At 35.2% G+C, this 20,417-nt stretch overlaps 1 protein-coding gene across 1 annotated transcript; it reads left to right on the top strand.

Moving 5' to 3' along the window:
* Positions 1 to 3,243: 3,243 nt before the first annotated feature.
* On the top strand, positions 3,244 to 20,394 carry LOC132299344 (uncharacterized). Its single transcript, XM_059795881.1, has 13 exons — positions 3,244 to 3,414; positions 3,532 to 3,877; positions 4,520 to 4,697; positions 4,802 to 4,851; positions 10,319 to 10,411; positions 10,500 to 10,588; positions 13,523 to 13,601; positions 13,928 to 14,010; positions 16,946 to 17,024; positions 17,119 to 17,830; positions 18,657 to 18,743; positions 18,871 to 19,525; positions 19,704 to 20,394. The coding sequence occupies exons 1-13, from the start codon at positions 3,383 to 3,385 to the stop codon at positions 19,834 to 19,836; spliced, it is 2,616 nt and encodes an 871-aa protein (XP_059651864.1). The 5' UTR covers positions 3,244 to 3,382; the 3' UTR covers positions 19,837 to 20,394.
* Positions 20,395 to 20,417: the final 23 nt, after the last annotated feature.

Here is a 20,417-nt window from a genome sequence, read left to right as displayed (position 1 = left end):
TATATATATATATATATATATATATATATATATATATATATATATATATATATATATATAATTTATTTTAATTTTTTTTTAAAGAAAGAAAAAGGAAGAAGTGAGGCCCGCTTCTTGGCAAGATCTCCCTACGCGACTCGCGGTCTGTAATGAGCTGCTTAAATTTTTTTTGTGGTTTCCACCTCTTAACAAGCCCCACACCATTGCAGTATGCTCGCCACAACGAGCTTCACTCGTTGAATAAGTATCATATGTGTTGCTCTAAGGCATGGACCACCCTAATTGGAAACTCATTTGGTGGAGAAAAACCAACTTTCAAATATATTTGCCCTTATACATGCTCTATTATTCTTGAAGTTGATTTAACCAAATAATTGCAATTTTAAATAAATTAAAGGTATGACCAATTAAAAATAAATAAATAAATATGACAAACTATTTAACAGCTCCAGTCATAAAATTTGTTCATTCTATATGTGCTAGCCCAAAATAATTCATAAAATAAGGTGAAAAGAACAATAATAATAAATACCTATTTATGTATTTTTGTTGAAAAAAATAGATCGAGTGATTATTTTGATTCTCATTTCCAAACTCCACCCTAATAATATATGTGAAAGCACCCAAACCCGTGTTATAGTCCCCTGCCCCTAGTTTGCCAGGGTAAAAAAAGCACCTAAACTCATCTCATTAAATGATGGGACCTACCCAATCTGGCTCGGCTCATCCGATATGTGCCTGGGGCTGGGTTTCGGCTTGGTTCCTAAAAAGATTATTCCTTTTATTAAAAAAATAATAATTAATTTGGGTTTGGGCTAATTGGATTTAAGTACGTATGAATTTATTTGGATTTGGGTTGGTCCATATTCAATTATATGACTCCAGTATCTAAAATAAATCATTTGGGTATGGACTAAGTCCAAATCGATGGTGGTTATTTGCTAAAACCCGAATAGGTATAATGTGTTGGAAAATATATACTTCAAATGACATTTAAGATATAACTAACCTTATACTAATATGTCATGAGATAATTAATAATATGCTAAAAAATAATTAATTAAATATCAAATTCGATATTTAATTAAAAATGTAAATTAAAGTAATAAAATAATAATAATAAATAAATATCCTGGCCGGAACGAGGCTAGTATTGGTTACAATATCCTTAAGATAATTTATGCCCTGTATGGTGCTGACAAACTCTGTGGCGCTTGTATACCAGGATACAACAGTCTATATCCACCAGCAACAACACTACAAACTTGTGGATACGGTAAACCTACTCTTTATAATACTCTCTTTGATTACAAAATGCATCTATACTATATAAAGGTTAAATTGGGTGCAATTCGAATCAAATGGCTTGGACCAATTTTAATATGGCTCGATAAATTTGGATTATGATCTAAGTGGCTCAGACCACTTGATTTATGGTTTGAATCCACTTAGGTTGTGTTCAAGTTTAGAGAGGGAGAGAGAAACAAATGAATTGAACTGTTTGCAAATGACAGCCCAATGGAGTATTTATATCAATGGAAGTGCCTTTTCAGATTGGGTGTGTCTCTTCATCATTGGACACAACCATTTATATGTGTATCTTCATCACGGGACACAACCATATATATGCGTCTCTTCATCACTAGATACAACTATTTATATGTCTCTTCATCACTTGACACAACCACTGCAATAGGTTATAATGGTTCACATTGAATATGTTAGGTCTGTTGGTTTTGAGTTGCATCTTTTCATCCCACAACCAACCAGTGATTACACTTGTTCAGTCAAAGGCATATGTTGATGATTGATGAAACAATTTTCATTCAAAAATTATAACACAGTGTGGGTTAAACCATTACAACCCAATGACTATATAGCCTGAAAGGTTGTGTTTGGTGCCGGGTTGGATTGAAAAAGCTCCGAATATTTTACAAATACCCACCCATTTGGTTGTCGTTTTCATTCAATCCACACATTTTCTCTCTCTCAACATGAACGCAAACCCATTGGAGTTTAAGTCATGTTCATGTGTTTGAGTTATTTAGACCAAAAACCTTTATGCTCTATTTGGTAGGATGGAAGAAAGATAAAAAGAGATGAATGATGCATCATTAGGGAATATATTATATATTTTCCTCTTTTTATTTGGATGGATGAAAAATGATAGAATAAGATAATACCTTATTTTATTTGTTATGAGAGAAAAAAAGATAAATGACTACTTATAAAGAAAGTTTTGTAATTTAAAAATATATCTATTAACATTGTTTTTATTCATTTGTGTCTTTTGTTCATATTTGGAGGAGAAAAAATTTATAAAGGAGGAACAACGATTTATCCATCATTTTTTATTTTATCACATTGCCTTATTTTTACCAAACGAATGAAGTTTATTTATTCCTTTCCATCTTCCCTTTACCCCTGTTGTTTCATTCCTACTAAACAAAGTATTAATATTGAGCCATATTGAAATAAGTACGAACCAAGTGGATCAAACCTAAGTCATTATATTGATACTATAGATATATATTTTGGTCAAACTAGATAAAGTATTATACAAAGGACATTCCGTATATCCACAAAGCATGTAGTGCTACTATAAGTGGATGGAAACCATTATATATTGGGTGACAAGAGCCATACAAACCATTCATCACCATCTATTTTTTAAAGGAGATAGTATCAAAGACTAGTTTTTGAATTTATTTATTTAATTGTTTGTAATTTTATTTATTGCATTTTAGTATGATTAATTAAATAATATTAAATAGATTGTTTAATTAATTGATGACCGACTATATTATTTATATGTTAATTATTTCACAAGTGTACAGGTATAAAAGCTTGTTTTATCTTAAACACCATACGAAACATATATATTTCCAACGACAAAATTTTAATTCCCAATAATGAAATTTTTATGAATTTTATGGTTATTTGAATTTATTTTTATCTCAAAATTTCAAGTAGTTTTTGTTTTTATAAACAAAGTCTTCAAAAAATGAACAAAATTGACTTAAAATTATATTTTATGATTACTCTTAAAAGTTTTTGATAGTAGTATTTGTATTTAAAGGAAGTTACCAAATAAATCCCTAGTTTTTTATTTTTATTTTTATTTTTTATTTATTCTTCTTTCTTATTATTATTATTTTTACATTAAACAGGAATTTTTACCAAATAACGCCGTCGTTGGAGAGGAGGGTGTGTGCATTTTATTTGTTTATTTAATTTTAGCCCACACCACAATCTCCTTTCTCGAGTTCTTCTTCACAAACACGGTTTAGTCTCGCGTGACTTTTATTTTTATTTTTCAATATATGCAAAAAATTTTCGTTTTAATTTTCGAGAACTTGCTAGACTCAAAATCGAATCTCGTATGGCTTTTCACGTCGCCTGCCCAATTACTTGGTACCGCTAAATTTATCCGATTTACTCTCTCTCTCTCTCTAAATACAATTTATTTCTCTCTCTATATTTCGCGCCGAGTCTCTCTAAGAAGTGTCTGTTTCATGTTCTCTCTTGCAGCCGGCGAATCTGTTTCTGCTCGCTAGGGTTTCCTCGGAAGCTGCAGAGCGAGAATGGCAAGAATGAGTTTTTGGAGGAGGTGGCTAGGGTTGAGGTGTTTCTGAACGACCCGTGGTTGCTTAGGGTTCGAGAAAGGGACACCGTACAGGTTGCCGTTCCTAAGGTCGTTGCACCGCAACCGCCGGCAGGAGCCGGGGATGGAGGTGGTGTCGTCGGCGGCGCCGGAGGCGATGCAGAGGAGTTGTTGTCCGCTCAGACCAAGCGTGCCGCGATGCAGAAGAAGGCAGCTACCAAATCCTTGGTCGCCGAGGATTATGCGCGGCAGTTCGAGTCCGGTGCTTTGGTGGTGAGCTTCTTAAATTAATTTTAAGTTGATTGAATTTTATTCTAATTTAGTTTACTTTTTTTTTTGGAGAGTGAAGTTGGATTTTTAACTTACTTAAACTGATTCTGTATTTACGAGTTCTTAGTATATTGAATTGATGTTAGTGGTATCTGGACATAGCTTAGAAGGGTGATAGTTCCACTGAATTTCATTTCATACAAAGGTGATTTTATTTTATGTGCACGCTTGTGTGTGATATATATATATACTTATGTTGTTTAATCTCGTTATGGAAGGCTCCAAATATTGAGTTGGTAAGGTGATGATTGCTTAGGATGATGATTCTTTTGGTTTTGCATTTTCTAGTCTATGCATCTGGGTTGGGTCTGATGATGGACAACAATTTTTTGGGATTTTCTTGTTTGGCATTTGCATTCGGAATTTTTTTTTTCTTTCTGATGTGTGATACTGACTTTCAAGAAGGCATTTTTGAAAAACTTGGGCTTCTTTGGGTTTTGAAAGGCATGGAGGCAGGAAAATTACTCAAAAGTGTTAAGATCATATCATTAACCATCCCATTTTTCAATGGTAGATGTCTGTGTATTATGGAAAAGCAAAATGCCATAGCTTTGGTAATACCAAAAAATTTTTTTTAATACTCAGGATGCTTCTAAAGATCTTCTTGGAGAAGAACGAGGTCAGTCTAGTGTCAAAGTAATGTGCCGGCTTTGCTTTTCTGGTGAAAATGAAGGAAGTGAGAAAGCAACGAAGATGCTGTCATGCAAAAGTTGTAGCAAAAAATATCACAGAAGCTGCCTGAAATCCTGGGCTCAACACAGAGGTATTATTATTTTTTCCCCTTTAAATAACACAGAGGTATCATTTATGGCCCCAAGGTTGTCATTCTGCAAGGTTTACATTATCTGATGAAGGGCTTGATTGCAGATCTATTTCACTGGAGTTCATGGACCTGTCCCTCTTGCCGAATTTGTGAGGTAATGATTTTGTCCTTCTCTGTTGTCATTCCATTTCTAAAATTGTTCGTTAGGAAAATGACTGTTTTACTATGATTACTAGGACCTATGCTACCTGGACTCGATTAAGTGTATAGGGTATGGGTATGTATCCATGCGTCGGATGTGTGAAATCTTCAAACAGAAAGAATACATGGACACTGCTAAATATTCATATTATTTTATTTTCTAGAGCAAAATAATATGTAAAAATAGTATCCAATATAAGCATTTTATTTGTTTTGAAGCGTAATATAATAAATTGAATTATTGGATGTGTTTTTTGGGTGCATGTCCAACCAAAAGTTTCGTTATAGTTCATAAATTGAATTATTGGATGTGTTTTTTGGGTGCATGTCCAACCAAAAGTTTCGGTATAGTTCAAAAGACAGCATAGTATTGTTTTTTTTTTTTAAAGAGAGTCTCTTAATCGATTGTAACTTAATTAAGTGGATTATCTAACTTCAACTGAATTGGACATTTTTTTTTCAATACAAGATATATATAATAGGAATTAATAAAATGGCAATAAGATATAACCAAGAAGCGTGTATGTAAATACATGTGTCTACGTGGTAGTGTCCTTGTGTCCTGATAGTTAGAAATTGATGTGTTGAACGTCCCGTTCCCTATCAAATAATGTCAACAAACAAATTATAGCTGTTATATTTTCTTGTTTCATTATGCATAATTCTTCTCACCCTCTGTTACAGTACTCATTTTTACCAAACAGTTATGGTAGTAGTAGAAGTAGTAGTCATTTTTACCAAACAGTAGTAGTAGTAGTAGTAGTAGTAGTAGACAGTTGTGGAGTAGTAGTAGTAGTAGCAGTAGTAGTAGTCATTTTTACCAAACAGTAGTAGTAGTCATTTTTACCAAACAGTAGTACTTAGAAATTGATGTGTTGAACGTAGTAGTAGTTAGAAATTGATGTGTTGAACGTCCCGTTCCCTATCAAATAACGTCCAGTAGTAGTAGTAGTAGTTAGAAATTGATGTGTTGAACGTAGTTGTAGTTAGAAATTGATGTGTTGAACGTCCCGTTCCCTATCAAATAACGTCCCGTTCTAGTAGTAGTAGTTAGAAATTGATGCGTTGAATGTCCCGTTCCCTATCAAATAATGTCAACAAACAAATTATAGCTGTTATATTTTCTTGTTTTATTATGCATAATTCCTATAGTAGTAGTAGTAGTAGTAGTAGTATTGTTTTTTTTTAAAGAGAGTCTCTTAATCGATTGTAACTTAATTAACTGGATTATCTTAGAAATTGATGTGTTGAACGTCCCGTTCTAGTAGTAGTAGTTAGAAATTGATGTGTTGAACGTAATAGTAGTTAGAAATTGATGTGTTGAACGTCCCGTTCCCTATCAAATAACGTCCCGTTCTAGTAGTAGTAGTTAGAAATTGATGTGTTGAACGTCCCGTTCCCTATCAAATAATGTCAACAAACAAATTATAGCTGTTATATTTTCTTGTTTCATTATGCATAATTCCTGTAGTAGTAGTAGTAGTAGTAGTAGTAGTAGTAGTAGTATTGTTTTTTTTTTTATTTTTAAAGAGAGTCTCTTAATCAATTGTAACTTAATTAAGTGGATTATCTAACTTCAACTGAATTGGACATTTTTTTTCAATACAAGATATATATAAAGGGAATTAATAAAATGGCAATAAGATATAACCAAGAAGCATGTATGTAAATACATGTGTATACGTGGCAGTGTCCGTGTGTCCTGATAGTTAGAAATTGATGTGTTGAACGTCCCGTTCCCTATCAAATAATGTCAACAAACAAATTATAGCTGTTATATTTTCTTGTTTCATTATGCATAATTCCTATAGTAGTAGTAGTAGTAGTAGTAGTACTGTTTTTTTTTTTTTTAAAGAGAGTCTCTTAATCGATTGTAACTTAATTAAGTGGATTATCTAACTTAAACTGAATTGGACATTTTTATTCAATACAAGATATATATAAAAGGAATTAATAAAATGGCAATAAGATATAACCAAGAAGCATGTATGTAAATACATGTGTATACGTGGCAGTGTCCTTGTGTCCTGATAGTTAGAAATTGATGTGTTGAACGTCCCGTTCCCTATGTCAACAAACAAATTATAGCTGTTATATTTTCTTGTTTCATTATGCATAATTCTTCTCACCCTCTGTTACAGTACTCATTTTTACCAAACAGTTATGGATGAACCATGGTCGTATCCAGAGCATTACCAGTTAGAAACTTTTACCATCTTTATGTCATAAATTTATCTCATTCATGCATATCTGACGGATCTGACTTCTCCAATGCATGAATTCCTATAGTAATCCTTTTCTCATTTTTAAACTCAGCATATGGTTTTAGACTTTTAGTTACACGTATACTTTCAAGCATATGCTTCATAAAATGTTAACATTTTCAATTTTATTAGTTGTAAAACATATATCAAATTGGATAAAGGGAATTGTTGGTGAAGGGATATAGTATTATAAGGACTACAATCTATGGTTCAAGAGGTCTTAATAGTGTTCTGTACGGAGAGCAGACAGCCAGAGACACGTCCTTAGTAGTGCAAGTGTTTTGCATTCCTTGAAATGAAAGCACTTTTGAAGTTTATAGATAACTATTACACCAGTCACCCTTTTGCTGCGTAATATTGTAGCTTATTAATCGAATAGAATGATTTTTTTTTATGCTGTGGTGAATGATAAACATTTAGCAGAGAACATAATTAGAATTAAGGATTTCTGAAAACGTGAGAGTCCAAGAAATTATCCAAATAGACAGAAAAGATGAAACGGGGAAGTTCCAGTGTGATATCTAACCTTTAACAGTAGAGGGAAGTGGGTGATTTTTCATGTCAAGTTTAGCTTCCTGAATTCACTTTCCACTCATATCCAGGAAAGGCATTTAGGGACCTCTTATTATTATTATTCCTGTTCTTTCTTTGAAAAGTGGAACAACAGTGGAAAGGTAAGGACTCAAAAGCAACGTGGTTCAGTAAGGCTTAATGGTGTGGAGGTTCACTTTCTCTAAAGGGAAAGCATAGCGGTTTCTGGTTTTGGGGATTACTAGCCTATATAAACATAATTTATAAAATCATATGATAGAATATCTCATATAATCCAATAGGAAATAAAGGGGAATTAGTAGGTATATCTTGTTGTTTTCAATATATCATACAAATAATCAAACTCTTTTCTATCTTTTTGCCTAATGAGGAGGTTCCTTTGTGTAGAATTTAGATGGCGAATAATGAAACCAGTAATTGAAATTTCAAATGGAAATGTCTAGGGGAAGTTATGCCTTTTGGTATCATATGGCAGATAGCTGGCCTGAAAATGGCTTGAATTAAGAATTTTTAGAATTATTTTTTATTCTTGTCAAGAAATTAGAATTTCTATCCTGCATCTAAAAATATTGATACACTAGTCAAGGGAGATAAAGTAATAGTTATGATCCACAGCAGAATGGAAATAGGATGCTGTAGCAGGGTGAAAACTGTTCCAACGAGCTGCCAAGCTGAATTGACTTTTCTTACTTTTAAGTTTATAATGATCATATAAATTGGGATTCATCTATTTTTTTTTTTTGATAAGTAAAAATATATTAGAAAAACGTTCAAAAGGGGAACGCATCCCTAATACAAGAGAAAAGATCTAAGGACCAATAGAATCCAAGAGATCAAAGAAATCATCAATCGAGGAGCATGTACTTCCTCTAACATAAAAGAATAAAGAACGAAGAATATGAATTTTTAAATTAGCTAAGGACGATTCTTTTCCTTCAAAGGATCTGTTATTTCTCTCACGCCACAAACACCACCAGACACAATTAGGAACAATCTTCCAATAAGCACGAGCTTGTTTCTTAACAGGACAGCTTTTCCAAGCGTTAATCAACTGAGAGGAGTGCTTAGGCATTACCCAAAAAATGCCGAAAATGCTGAAAATAAAACTCCAACAACCAAACGCCACAGGACAATGCAAAAGAATATGATCCACGGATTCACTATCATCTTTGCATAAACAACACCAATTAACAATGATGTTGCCTCTCTTTCTCAAATTGTCCAAAGTCAAAATCTTCCCCAATGTAGCTGTCCAAGCGAAGAACGCGATTCGAAGAGGGGCTTTAGAGCACCACACGGACTTCCAAGGAAACTCGGAACCAACGAAATTGGATAAATGAATAAACATAGAGCGGACATCATACCGACCATGAGCCAAAGGAACCCACAAAATATCATCACACCCTCTGCCAATATCCTTCTGCCTATACAAAATATCCAAAAAAGCGGAAACTTCCTCCATTTCCCAATCCTGAAAAGACCGCCTAAACCGCACATCCCACGTAACTCCATTGTTATCAAGATGATAACAATCAATCACGAAAACATGCTTATTAGTTGCAATGCTATAAAGCCTAGGAAATGAGTGTGAAAGCAACTGGTCGCCACACCAAAGATCCTCCCAAAAACGAACATGCCTGCCATTACGAACTTTGAATCTAATAAGAGTAGAGAAAACATCCCATCCCTTCCGAATAAATTTCCACAAACCAACGCCTCCCGTAATAGTGACTGGAAGAGATGACCAACCCCCACTCCCCTCACCAAAACGACACGAGACAACTCTTCTCCACTGACAATGGGATTCATCTATTTTTGGCTGGCTATAATATTACAACATTCAGTTCAGCCTGCAGTTTCCTGATGGAGATGACTTGGGTGTAAATTTTTTTCTATAGTTTTCCTTATGGGCTCAATGGTTCTGAAATTGAGAGCAAGGAGATTTATAGGAGAAGCTATTGAGCTCTTACTGAACAAGCTTGTAACTGGCTTTTAGATCCAATTGAAATAGCAATTTTGTTCATGCTGTTATTTATTCATAGTAAAAATTGTCTGCCTTGCACTTGGCTCAAAATTATAGCGTTAAGAGGTCTTGTTTTATATCCAGTGTCTCTGGTGCCTTGTGTCTTTTGCAGCAAAAGTCACTGTATTTTTGTCAAGAGTACAAGAACAGAGCTGCATGGTCATGCAATGTGGTCATCGGCTTATTGTATCAATATCCTCTAAAGTTTATGGTCCAAACATAATTTGCTTCCATTAAGAATACAAGAACTTTTCCCCAAACCTTTTATTTATCTGACCATTTGGTGCCTTCAGAGGAGCCTTAATGTTGATGTCATAGGCTTCAATCTAATGATGGATTAGGCTGTGGCATTTCTTCCTTGCCACAGTCTCTTGAACTGTATATTAGCCTATTCTTCTGATCTTGTTTTTGTTACATTTATTGAATGAACACACATTCATGATGATCTGTATTTGTAATTGATTATTTGGTGCTTGTGCAACATATCAATCTATTATCTCCTATTCATAGCAAAACTGGTTTCCAAGCGGTTATGTCTTTTACGTATGATGCTCTACAATGTTCAATTCTGTTCACTCCAGGTCTGCCGAAGAACTGGAGATCCAAATAAGTTCATGTTCTGCAGAAGATGTGATGCCGCATACCATTGTTACTGTCAGCATCCTCCACACAAGGTGGGTTTTTAATTTTCTGTTTGGCAATTCCTGGGTTTCCATGTTGTTATTGAAATGGCTTGCCTTATCTTATTGTTGAATAGTACAGAACGTTAGCAGTGGACCTTATTTGTGCCCTAAACATACGAGGTGTCACAGCTGTGGATCTGCTGTGCCAGGAAATGGTTTAAGCACAAGGTATTAAATATTAATCACTCATGCAATTCAAATTTTTGTGTTCATATGTATCTTCCAAAATTCTCCTTCCTGCATTACATTAGTGATGCCGTCATGACTGTAACAGTAATTAGTAATGAACTAGTTATAAACCTTCTTTTAAGGAAACACTCCAAAGTCTTTGTGAAAAACTGAAATCATTCCCTTACAAAAATTGTATTCCAAAACTTGAGCCAAGACTCAAGAGTAACAATGGCCTAATTTTTTAGTCAATCTATCAGTGAGAATACTGTTTTTTCTTTCTGTTTCACTGTTGTTTAAATTGGAGCTCGCATCTTTAGGTAGGCAATTGAGTTGCACCTCCTTTGTGAAAATGTGAGAGGGGAAAAGCCTTTTTCTATACAATTGCTATGCCCCTTGGATTTAATTTTTGAGGACTGTATATCCTAGTATTTTAGAAGTTAAGTCTCAGATTTTTTTCTTCAGAAACTGTCATTATGCCTGTTTACTTAATGTGACAGCTCTGGTTTATGTTTCTCATTTAGCCATCAATGATCTTGATGTATGATGTGCACTTTTTTAAAACTTTGTGAACTACTTCATTTTTGCAAACTTACTACATGAACTACATGATAACTTTTGTCTGGATAGCTATGGACCCCTCTTATGTGTGGGATTGAGTGCCCCAAAAGAAGGGTGAAAAAATAGAAAAGAGGGTGTACCATTGAGGGGAAAAAAAAACCTCATTTTTATTGCCCAGATGAATTTTGTTGTTATCACTTATCAGCTAGTATTAAAGACAAGTATAGAGAGAAATTGTGATTAAGGACATAAGAGAAAGGGAAAACTGCCATTTAGGTGAGTTAGGAGTCATAAATAAATAAGTAATGTATTTTAAAAGGTCACTACATGTGCTGATTGACGTATCATTTAGGCGAGTTAGGGGATGCCCTCACTTTCCTCTATTTACTGATTGACATATCATTTGAGATCAATACAAATTCCTGCTTATGAAAAAAAAAGTCACTTTTCACCTAAGTTGAATTAGACAAAATAAATTACATATACATCAAGAATCACTATTGAGAATTATTTCATGTCCAAAATTTCCCCTAAGCTCATTTATTGCCAAACTATACCTAATGAATCAAATAACCCTACTGAACAAGAAATATATTGTCCCTCTTTTCACTCACGCATGATATAAGTCCGTATGCACCATCTTTCGTATTCACTCTTTGTTCTTTTCTCTCTCAGAGTTCTGTTCTAATCTTTGAAGGGTATGTTAAGGTTAACTTGTGCTTTTGAATAATCATTGCCCATAGCATGAAATGCAAAATAGAATCTTGGTTGTGAAGGGTTTGCATTGTTTGGTAAAAACTATGAGATTACATTAGATAGGAGATGATGCTTATCTAAACTTTAAGATTACATTACATGGAAGATGATGTATAAAACTATGAGATTACACAGGGAGATGGTTTCTATCTAAACTTAAAGATTATATTACATGGGAGATGATGTATAGGGCATGCAACAAACAGATAATTCTAGAAAGACATAACACTATATGTGTGTGTCTAGAGAGAGAGAGTGAGCGAGAGCGAGGGAGTATACCTGTAAAAATAAACCTTGATTTGTAAGAGATCCCCTAAAAGCTAGTCGCTAGCGTAGTGCTTGTTGCATTGGGTTCGATTTTCTTTACCGGGGGATGAATTTACAATGATCTGTGTGAGTGAGGAATAAAACACACAAGGTGCATTAAGGCTTGGCAGCAATTTGAGTGAATGAGAAGTTTTGGGCTAACATGCTCCATCTTTAGTGTGATTATTTGATTTAACAAGTGTTTTGGAATAAGAGTTTGGAGGGCATTTTGGACATGAACAAGGATTTTCAATGCATATGTAATTATTTTGTTTAATTCAACCCAAGTGAAAATGAACTTTTAAAATACACTACTTTGTTATTTAGGACTCCTATCTCAATGTAAGTGTAGTTTTCCCTAAGGGTAATCATAAAACAATGTAAAAAGATACTTTTCAAAAAAAAAAAAAATCCAATTTAAAGAGACAAAAACTAAGGAAGTATTTGTATACACTTACAAGGGCTAGAGGTAAAGGTACAACAACACAATATTGTTGCTATGAATTATTGTGAAGCACAAATTTATAATAGAACTTAACAGAAACTATATAATAAGTTGTCAGATAAAAAAGATTTAAAATTTGCATAAGCTGTTGTTAGTATTATGGAATGAGGTTAAAAGAGTAAAACGTCTAATATTTGAACATGTCAACGAATATTATAAGTAGGAATGTTAATAATTTGGTTATGGTTTTGTCCATTTAGGTCCAGAGTATAACAGTATTTTTAAGTTTAAGTTTTGGTTCATACTTCATATGAACTTCTTCTTCTTTTAATTTATTTTCTTATTTTTTCATGTTTAAAGATCACTGGATTTTAAACTATAGTTATTTTTACCCAATATCAATTGAGTACCATTTGGTACTGAATATATATACTTTAGTTTATTGACGCATCGCCTCTTGCACTATTTCATCCACATGGAAATTATCTGAATTTAAAAATTCTAGGCTTGTTTGATGTTGCAAACTTAAATTCAAACTTTGTTTTATAGCAATTCCATGGTTTCTGTTTATGTTTTCAAAACTTTTTCTTTATTATCTTGTTTTGTTAATCTTTTATTTTGCTTCAGTTAACTTGTATGAACTTTATCCCCTTTTTGTGAGCCATAATTTTGACAAGGCTGAATGAAAAACTGTCTGACTGAATAAATCAATCTTTACAAAGATTTAAAAATTTACAGTATGTGTCTTTAGACCCTTTACTGTTTACAGAATCATGGGAGACAATTATTTTGACCCTTGTTATTTATCAAGGATGCATCTGTTTGCTAGTAGGACATTGATTACTTGTTGCTGGTATAACTTCCAGGTGGTTTCTAGGATATACCTGCTGTGATGCTTGTGGAAGATTATTTGTGAAAGGAAACTACTGTCCTGTTTGTTTGAAGGTATCATATATTGTTTTAATCACATCGAGTCTGAGTTTCTTTATTTATTGAATTAAAAACTTCACTTTTTGTTGTATACCGCATCATATTAAAACGCTTCGTCTTCTGGTAGAAATAGTGATCTGATTGTAACTTGTCAAAATAAGAAACAGTATTTTGTAGACAGTTCAGTGAGTTTTTTATATAGGTGTGTAAATGTTGATTTTCTGTTGAATGTGCATTTGTTTGAACTTGGAAGTCTCTCAATCTCTCATAGAAATTTTGAATACTTTCCATGCATTGTCTACAGATAATTACTGATGTCCTGTTTGTCTCTAATGCTTTAGGTCTATAGGGACTCTGAACCAACACCTATGGTTTGCTGTGATGTTTGTCAACGTTGGGTGCACTGCCATTGCGATGACATCAGGTTTACTTTTGCCCTTGTTCTTAAATACAACCATCATGATTAGCTGTGTGATGTCATATTATATCCAAAAAGCATGTTGCTTAAGGTTTAGTCTATATGAAAGGCCTGCCTACTATTTTATTCTTTTGATGAGCATGAGTTTACATATGATATAAAGTTCTATTCAATATTGTTTTTGGATTGATGTTAGTGAGAATCGAATTCCTATACCACACTCCATTGGGTGTGAATTAAGCGCTTTTACCACTGTGCAGTCACTAGGGATTTTACCACTGTGCAGTGAGTCAGTTACTGCTCATTTGAAGTTTTTAAATATAAAAGATATTGCTTAGAAAATTTTGTTTTGGAATGATAGACCAAAACAAATCAGTATTGTTTGCAATTTAACCAGAAAATTCAGCACAATAATGAAAAAGAAGAGAGGAAGATCTAAGAGTCCTATCTATAGACCCATACCAACAGAGATGGGATGGGTAAAATTGACATCCCTGGCTGTTCAACGAGTGGAAAATTATATATATTGATAGAAATCACTTTTTAATAGCATCTGAGATGCAACAGTTAGTTGACTTGCAAATTGCGAGAATTGGTCGTTATTTATGACAAACTACATATGATCTGAACTTATTAGTCCTCTTATTTGTTATTCTAGTTCCAAATTTATTAGTTGTTTTTTGAGTTTGTCCAATGAGTAATTATTTTGGCAATCCAGTGAGCATACTCCTCTGAAATAGTGTAGGTATGGACTAGGGGGTATGGGGGTTTGGAAATTTATCCGGAAGGTGGGATGGTTTTTCCAAACACATAGATTTCGGCTCAGGGATGGTAGGAGGATCAGTTTCTGGGAGGACGTTTAGTGTGGGGATCGACCTCTTGCTCTTGCTTTCCCTCGGCTCTTCAGGATTGCTACGGATAGGCAGGCCATGGTGGTCAACTTTTATTGGCTTGATAGCGGGTGATCGTCTAGGGATGTTCGTTTCAGGAGGCATTTTTAGGATTGGGAGATTGAGGATGCGATTGGTTTTTTGGAAATGCTGTATTGCCAGGAGATCACGGGTGGAGATTCTGATGGTTGGGTGTGGGCCCTTACTTCTCAGGGTCGTTTTGATGTTCGATCCTTCTATAGGTGTCTTACGGAGGTGCCAGGGGTTCCTTTCCTGTGGAAGGCTGTTTGGCGCTCCAAGGCCCCCCTCAAGGTGGCTTTCTTTGCTTGGACTTCCGCTTTAGGGAAGATCATGACACAGGACACTTTGAGGAGGAGGAATTAGGTGGTGGTCAACTATTGTTGCATGTGCCTTCGTGCGGAGGAGACGATGGATCACCTCTCTTGACACAGGCTAGGGACTGTTGGGATTTGATGCTTGGTTTGTTTGGGGTTCTATGGGTCATGCCTAGATCTTCCAGAGGGTTAATTGAGGCTTGGAGAGGTTGTACAATGGGGGTCCATGTCCGAGATGCTTGGAGGGTTACGCCTTTATGTATCTGGTGGTGTATTTGGCTCGAGAGGAACAGAAGATCTTTCGAAGGAAAGGAGAATGCTATTTCTATGCTTAAGTTCTTTATTATCTCCACTCTTTTTTGTTGGGTTGTGGGGAGCAATTATACATCATTAGAGGAGATTGTTGATTTTTTGGACTCATTGAAAGTTTAGAGGCCCTTTTTGGCCTTGTGTAGTTCTTTTGGGCTTCACTATACAATTGTCTTACTTATCAAAAAAAAAAAAAAAGAAGGTATGGACTAGGAGGAAATACTGAGAGAATATAGACTTGCAGGTGGTGTGGATCTGGATGAAACTTCTTTTAGGTCCTTCTAACTTGGTTCCTTATTTTTTTGAATTCATGGTTAGTATAGTAAATTAGTGGAGGATCTCATGTAGTTTTTTGTATAGTTTGAGCTTATAGTGAATCTTCTGGACTTTGGTCAGTTGTATATGGGATGTGTCCCCGCTTGAGTGCTTTTCTTTGAAATCCTTGCTTCAAAAAAAAAAAAAGAACTTTTAGGTCCCATCAGTTCCAACGCGTATCTATTGCTGATCCTAAACATATCTGCATGCTGCATTTTTAGAATTTGTCACGTCTTTGTATCCACATCCCGTCGAGACTGTCTTGTACCTGTGTTTGTGCTACTTCGACAAACACCAACTCTGATTACTCTTCTTAGTTTTAAGAGTTGAACTCCAACATAGATTGCAGTTGAGTCCTTGCTCCCGATTTTTTGTACAAACATATCTTAGTATGCAAATAATACTAAAGGTTAGGTTTATATCTTGTCTACCGCTCCCAGCACCCTTGGTTAATGGGGACCACACTGGGTAACAACCCATTTTGCACATTGAGTGACTTGATTGAAATTATTCATGTTCAGTCATGTTCCTGATGATAATTTTTTTTCAGTTTAAATTACTGTTTTGATCCCCAAGAACTTTCGAGTGTGCTTGATTTCTTATGAACATACTTTGAAATACTTCTACATTTTTTTTTAGGGTAAGACCTCTCAACACACTTTCAAGTTTGTAATCATGATAAGAATATTATAGTTAAAATTAACTGATATCCACCGTTGGGAGCTTTTGGAATTATTTATTTACTTAAATAAGACCATGACAATTCAAATAACACTTTCCGATACCATTTTGTGATGAGAGGTGTTACACCCCTTGAAATAACTGAGAAGTGAAGCAGCTTAGATACCAATCGGTACAAAATCTACTGTATCCTGCTTTCTGTTGTTTGCATGGACTATCAGTTGCTAAGCTTTCACCCAAATAATTATCTTCTTTCTCTTTGTACTGCTTCAGTTGCAGAATATGCACTTTATAATTATTTTTTTATTTTTCTTTGTGAGAAGTGAACATTTTCTTAAGCTTTAGTGGAGAAGTAGTTTGGAAATACTTTCAGATATGATCTTGTTTATATCAATTAAAATATCTTTGCAGCGATGAAAAATATCAGCAGTTCCAAGTAGATGGAAATCTTCAATACAGATGTGCCACATGCCGTGGAGAGTGCTATGAGGTTTGTTTAAAACACGATTCTTCGGAGGAGAACAATATTTTGCTGTTGATTGCTAATATAATTCTATTCTTCTTTGATTTTTCTAAATTTCCAGGTTAGAGATCTTGAGGATGCTGTTCAGGAACTTTGGAGGAGGAGAGACGAAGTTGATCGAGATTTAATTGCAAGCTTGAGGGCAGCTTCTGGATTGCCTATTCAAGAAGAAATATTTTCTATTTCACCTTACTCAGATGAAGAAGAAAATGGCCCTATTTTATTGAAGAATGATTATGGTCGTTCCTTAAAGTTTTCTCTCAAAGGTTTAGTTGATAAATCACCAAAGAATACTAAGGAGTATGGAAAGAAACCTTCAAATAAGAAGGGCACTAAGAAGAAAGGATATCAGGCGTCTTTAATCAGTAAAACAGAAGCACGTCACAGTTTTGTAGGACATAGTGATGCCCAATCATTTGGATACAGCATGGGTGATGGCAGGAATAGTGTTATGCAGTCCCATAGAAGCGGAGAACCTTTTTCTTCTCCCGCTGCTGGAAGTTTGACTGAAGAGATATGCTCTGTCAATCAGGCGGTGGTCCTAAAACAGAAGTTCATAGATGAAGTTGCAGTTAGTAACGATAATTGGAAATCGAAAATGGTTCAGAGTAATAAACCTCATGACTTGGATGGTAGGGACGACATTGGGAAAAATGCTACCAAGGGAAGGACGCTGGTTATACATCTAGCAGGGCGAAATAGAAATGCAAATAGTTCTCCAGGGTCTGATGGTTTAACTTATCAAAGAGAGCATGATTTGACAACTTTTAATGGTATGCCACCTATTTTCCAAATCCATTCCTTTTCTTTTGATAGACAATTGTTTACAATTGATTTTTATTAGTTTTATGGAGGAGGATGGGGAGGAAAATCAATTCTAGCAAATGCAAATATGGTTTATATTCCATCTTTTTGCATGGTGACATTTGTGAATGAAGATTGTCCCAGGGGGGGTGGGGGGGAATGTAGGAGAAGGATAGCATTTACTTTTTGGAGACAGAGAAGAAAGAGAAGGAAAAGGGGAAAAAACTGCTAGCTAGTAGTGTATCTTGAATAAACCGAAACCCAGGGGAGTAAAAAGTGCCCATCTAGACTGGAAGCTTCCCAGCTTTTCGCATGGTGGCATCTGTGATCTGTCAAAGATTTTTCGAAGAATAAAAATTAAATTTTTTTAAGTTGTAGACTCTGCAATGAACTGTCAGACTTTGTGCATGTGGAAGTTGAAGTTGCACAATTGTTAGTGCCTCCATTTTCTGTCCTTCATTATCGCTGCATGTAGATTATATTTGTCATATCCTCCCTTCATATATTCAGACAAATAATTTCTGGTACTTAAACAATAATTTTTATTTTTTTGTCAGATAACGGTATACAGAATTCTCTGTACCCAGTTCTTTACTTTGTTAGGGTGTTATATTTTATTTATTTTTTCTTTTCATTTTTCTGTACATTTTTAAAAAATTGGTAGTCACCCATATCTTATAGAATCTCAATCTGACATTATATGATGGATATCCCCTCATCTTCTGTGTGTGTGTGTGTGTGTGTGTTTGTGTTGGTGCGCAATGATACATTATTATGGTTCTTGTACATGAACAGGCAGTGAGAATACGGGACAACAGCAAATGAGTGACAGGCATATGTTGGGGAGACATGGCGCTACAGCAAAACTTGGTGAAGGTGAAGGTATTGTGCACCACTAATCAATTGCAGTAAAACATTGCTTTTATTAGTTTATTATTCTACCATGGGATCGCTTATGTATTTGAAGATTAACTTATCTAAACTTATAATGTGACAAACATTGTTGCAGTGGATAAAGATAATTACTCCGAACAATTAAAGGGTACCAAATTCAGAGGAAGAGAAGGCAACTTGATGACGATCAGAAAAATTAAACCCGAAGCTTCTGACATGGAACGTAATTTTGGTGGAGGAAATGTGACTAATGGATATGAATCCATTCATCCTGTGAACCCACATGTTCCCTGGGGGAAAATTACTGAAGGAAGCATGGCTGTGGTAGGGAATGTAGCCAAAGTCCCTGCGATTAGAGGTAACAAGGTATCTTTGAGGAAGTATTCCGAAGGTAGGCGTGATGTATCTGGTGATTGCGTTAATGATAATAGTTCTGCATCTGCATCTGCATCTGCAGTCGCACAATCTTTGCCAAAGGATTCCAAACCTTTGCTGAAGCTTAAATTCAAGAATCCTTATCATGAAAATCAAGGTTCCTGGGCTCTTCGGGGTGAGGATGAGAGGAGTTCTATTAAGGGCCAAAGGTCAAAGAGAAAAAGACCATCACCCTTCACGGAGAAAACATCAGCCAATGAAGATGAGGATATCTCACAGTGGCACAAACAAAGTACGATGGATGAGATCATGGATGCTAATTGGGTGCTGCAGAAGTTGGGCAAAGATGCCGTAGGAAAGAGAGTGGAAGTTCATCAGCCATCTGACAATTCCTGGTGAGTTCTTCATTCGAAATCAGTATATAGGGAAATCTAGGGTACTAGTAAATTACTGTCTAACTGTATCTAGAAGTTGGTGCATTTTACGTTGGAAATGGTTTTCTCACAGTTTTTTAATCCCATGGAGAATTTTCTGTGCATTGTGAGCTCAACTTTTGATTTTCTTTTCTTCCAGGCATAGGGGAATGGTAACAGATGTAATAGAAGGCACATCGACTCTTTCTGTTGCTCTCGATAATGGAAGGGCTAGGAACTTGGATCTCGGGAAGCAAAGAATCCGATTTGTTCCTCAGAAGCAAAAGCGGTAAAATGCATGAAGTGTGAATTTCTCTTTGTGGATGATCATGTACCCTATGGAGGAGACTTCCGATCCAGGTGTAGAGACCTCACAAGAAAAATCAATCAAGAATATGGGCGATCATTTCAATTTGGAGATGTCTTCCATTCCATAGGCATCAAGGGCAAGAAATGGGAACGTTGCTTGCTCGGATTGCTGCAGTCTTTTATCACGAGCTAATTTTGGCCCAACCAGGTTTCACTCGAAGGCAGGAGTCCCATTTCTCTTCTATTGTTCTTCCATTATTTTTAGCTGTACATTTGGAGTCTTAACTGTCCATAGGCTTTAGTGTTGTTTTTCCCCCTCTTAATTCCATGTTTGGGGCATCTGCTGTAACTGAGCAGTGATAGACCTGCTCCAAAATATGTTAGCTCATAAACTGTAGGCTATGGGTATACATAGCAACCTTCATGTATAGCATAGCATATCGATTTGAGATTCGAGATTTGTTGAAATTTGTCAAAAGTACTGAACATTCTGTCACTTTTGTTTCTTATAGTGCAAAAATGGAGGGATCGTGTTTGGTTCACTTTTCTGTTTTCAGATAATTGA

The sequence above is a fragment of the Cornus florida genome, unplaced genomic scaffold (genome assembly GCF_030987335.1).
Source record: "Cornus florida cultivar Cherokee Brave unplaced genomic scaffold, ASM3098733v1 CherokeeBrave_3.0.0_Hap2_Chr03, whole genome shotgun sequence".
Classification (NCBI taxonomy): domain Eukaryota; kingdom Viridiplantae; phylum Streptophyta; class Magnoliopsida; order Cornales; family Cornaceae; genus Cornus; species Cornus florida.
The sequence above is the reverse complement of the archived record's forward strand: the minus strand, read 5'-3'. Positions and strand labels throughout refer to the sequence as shown.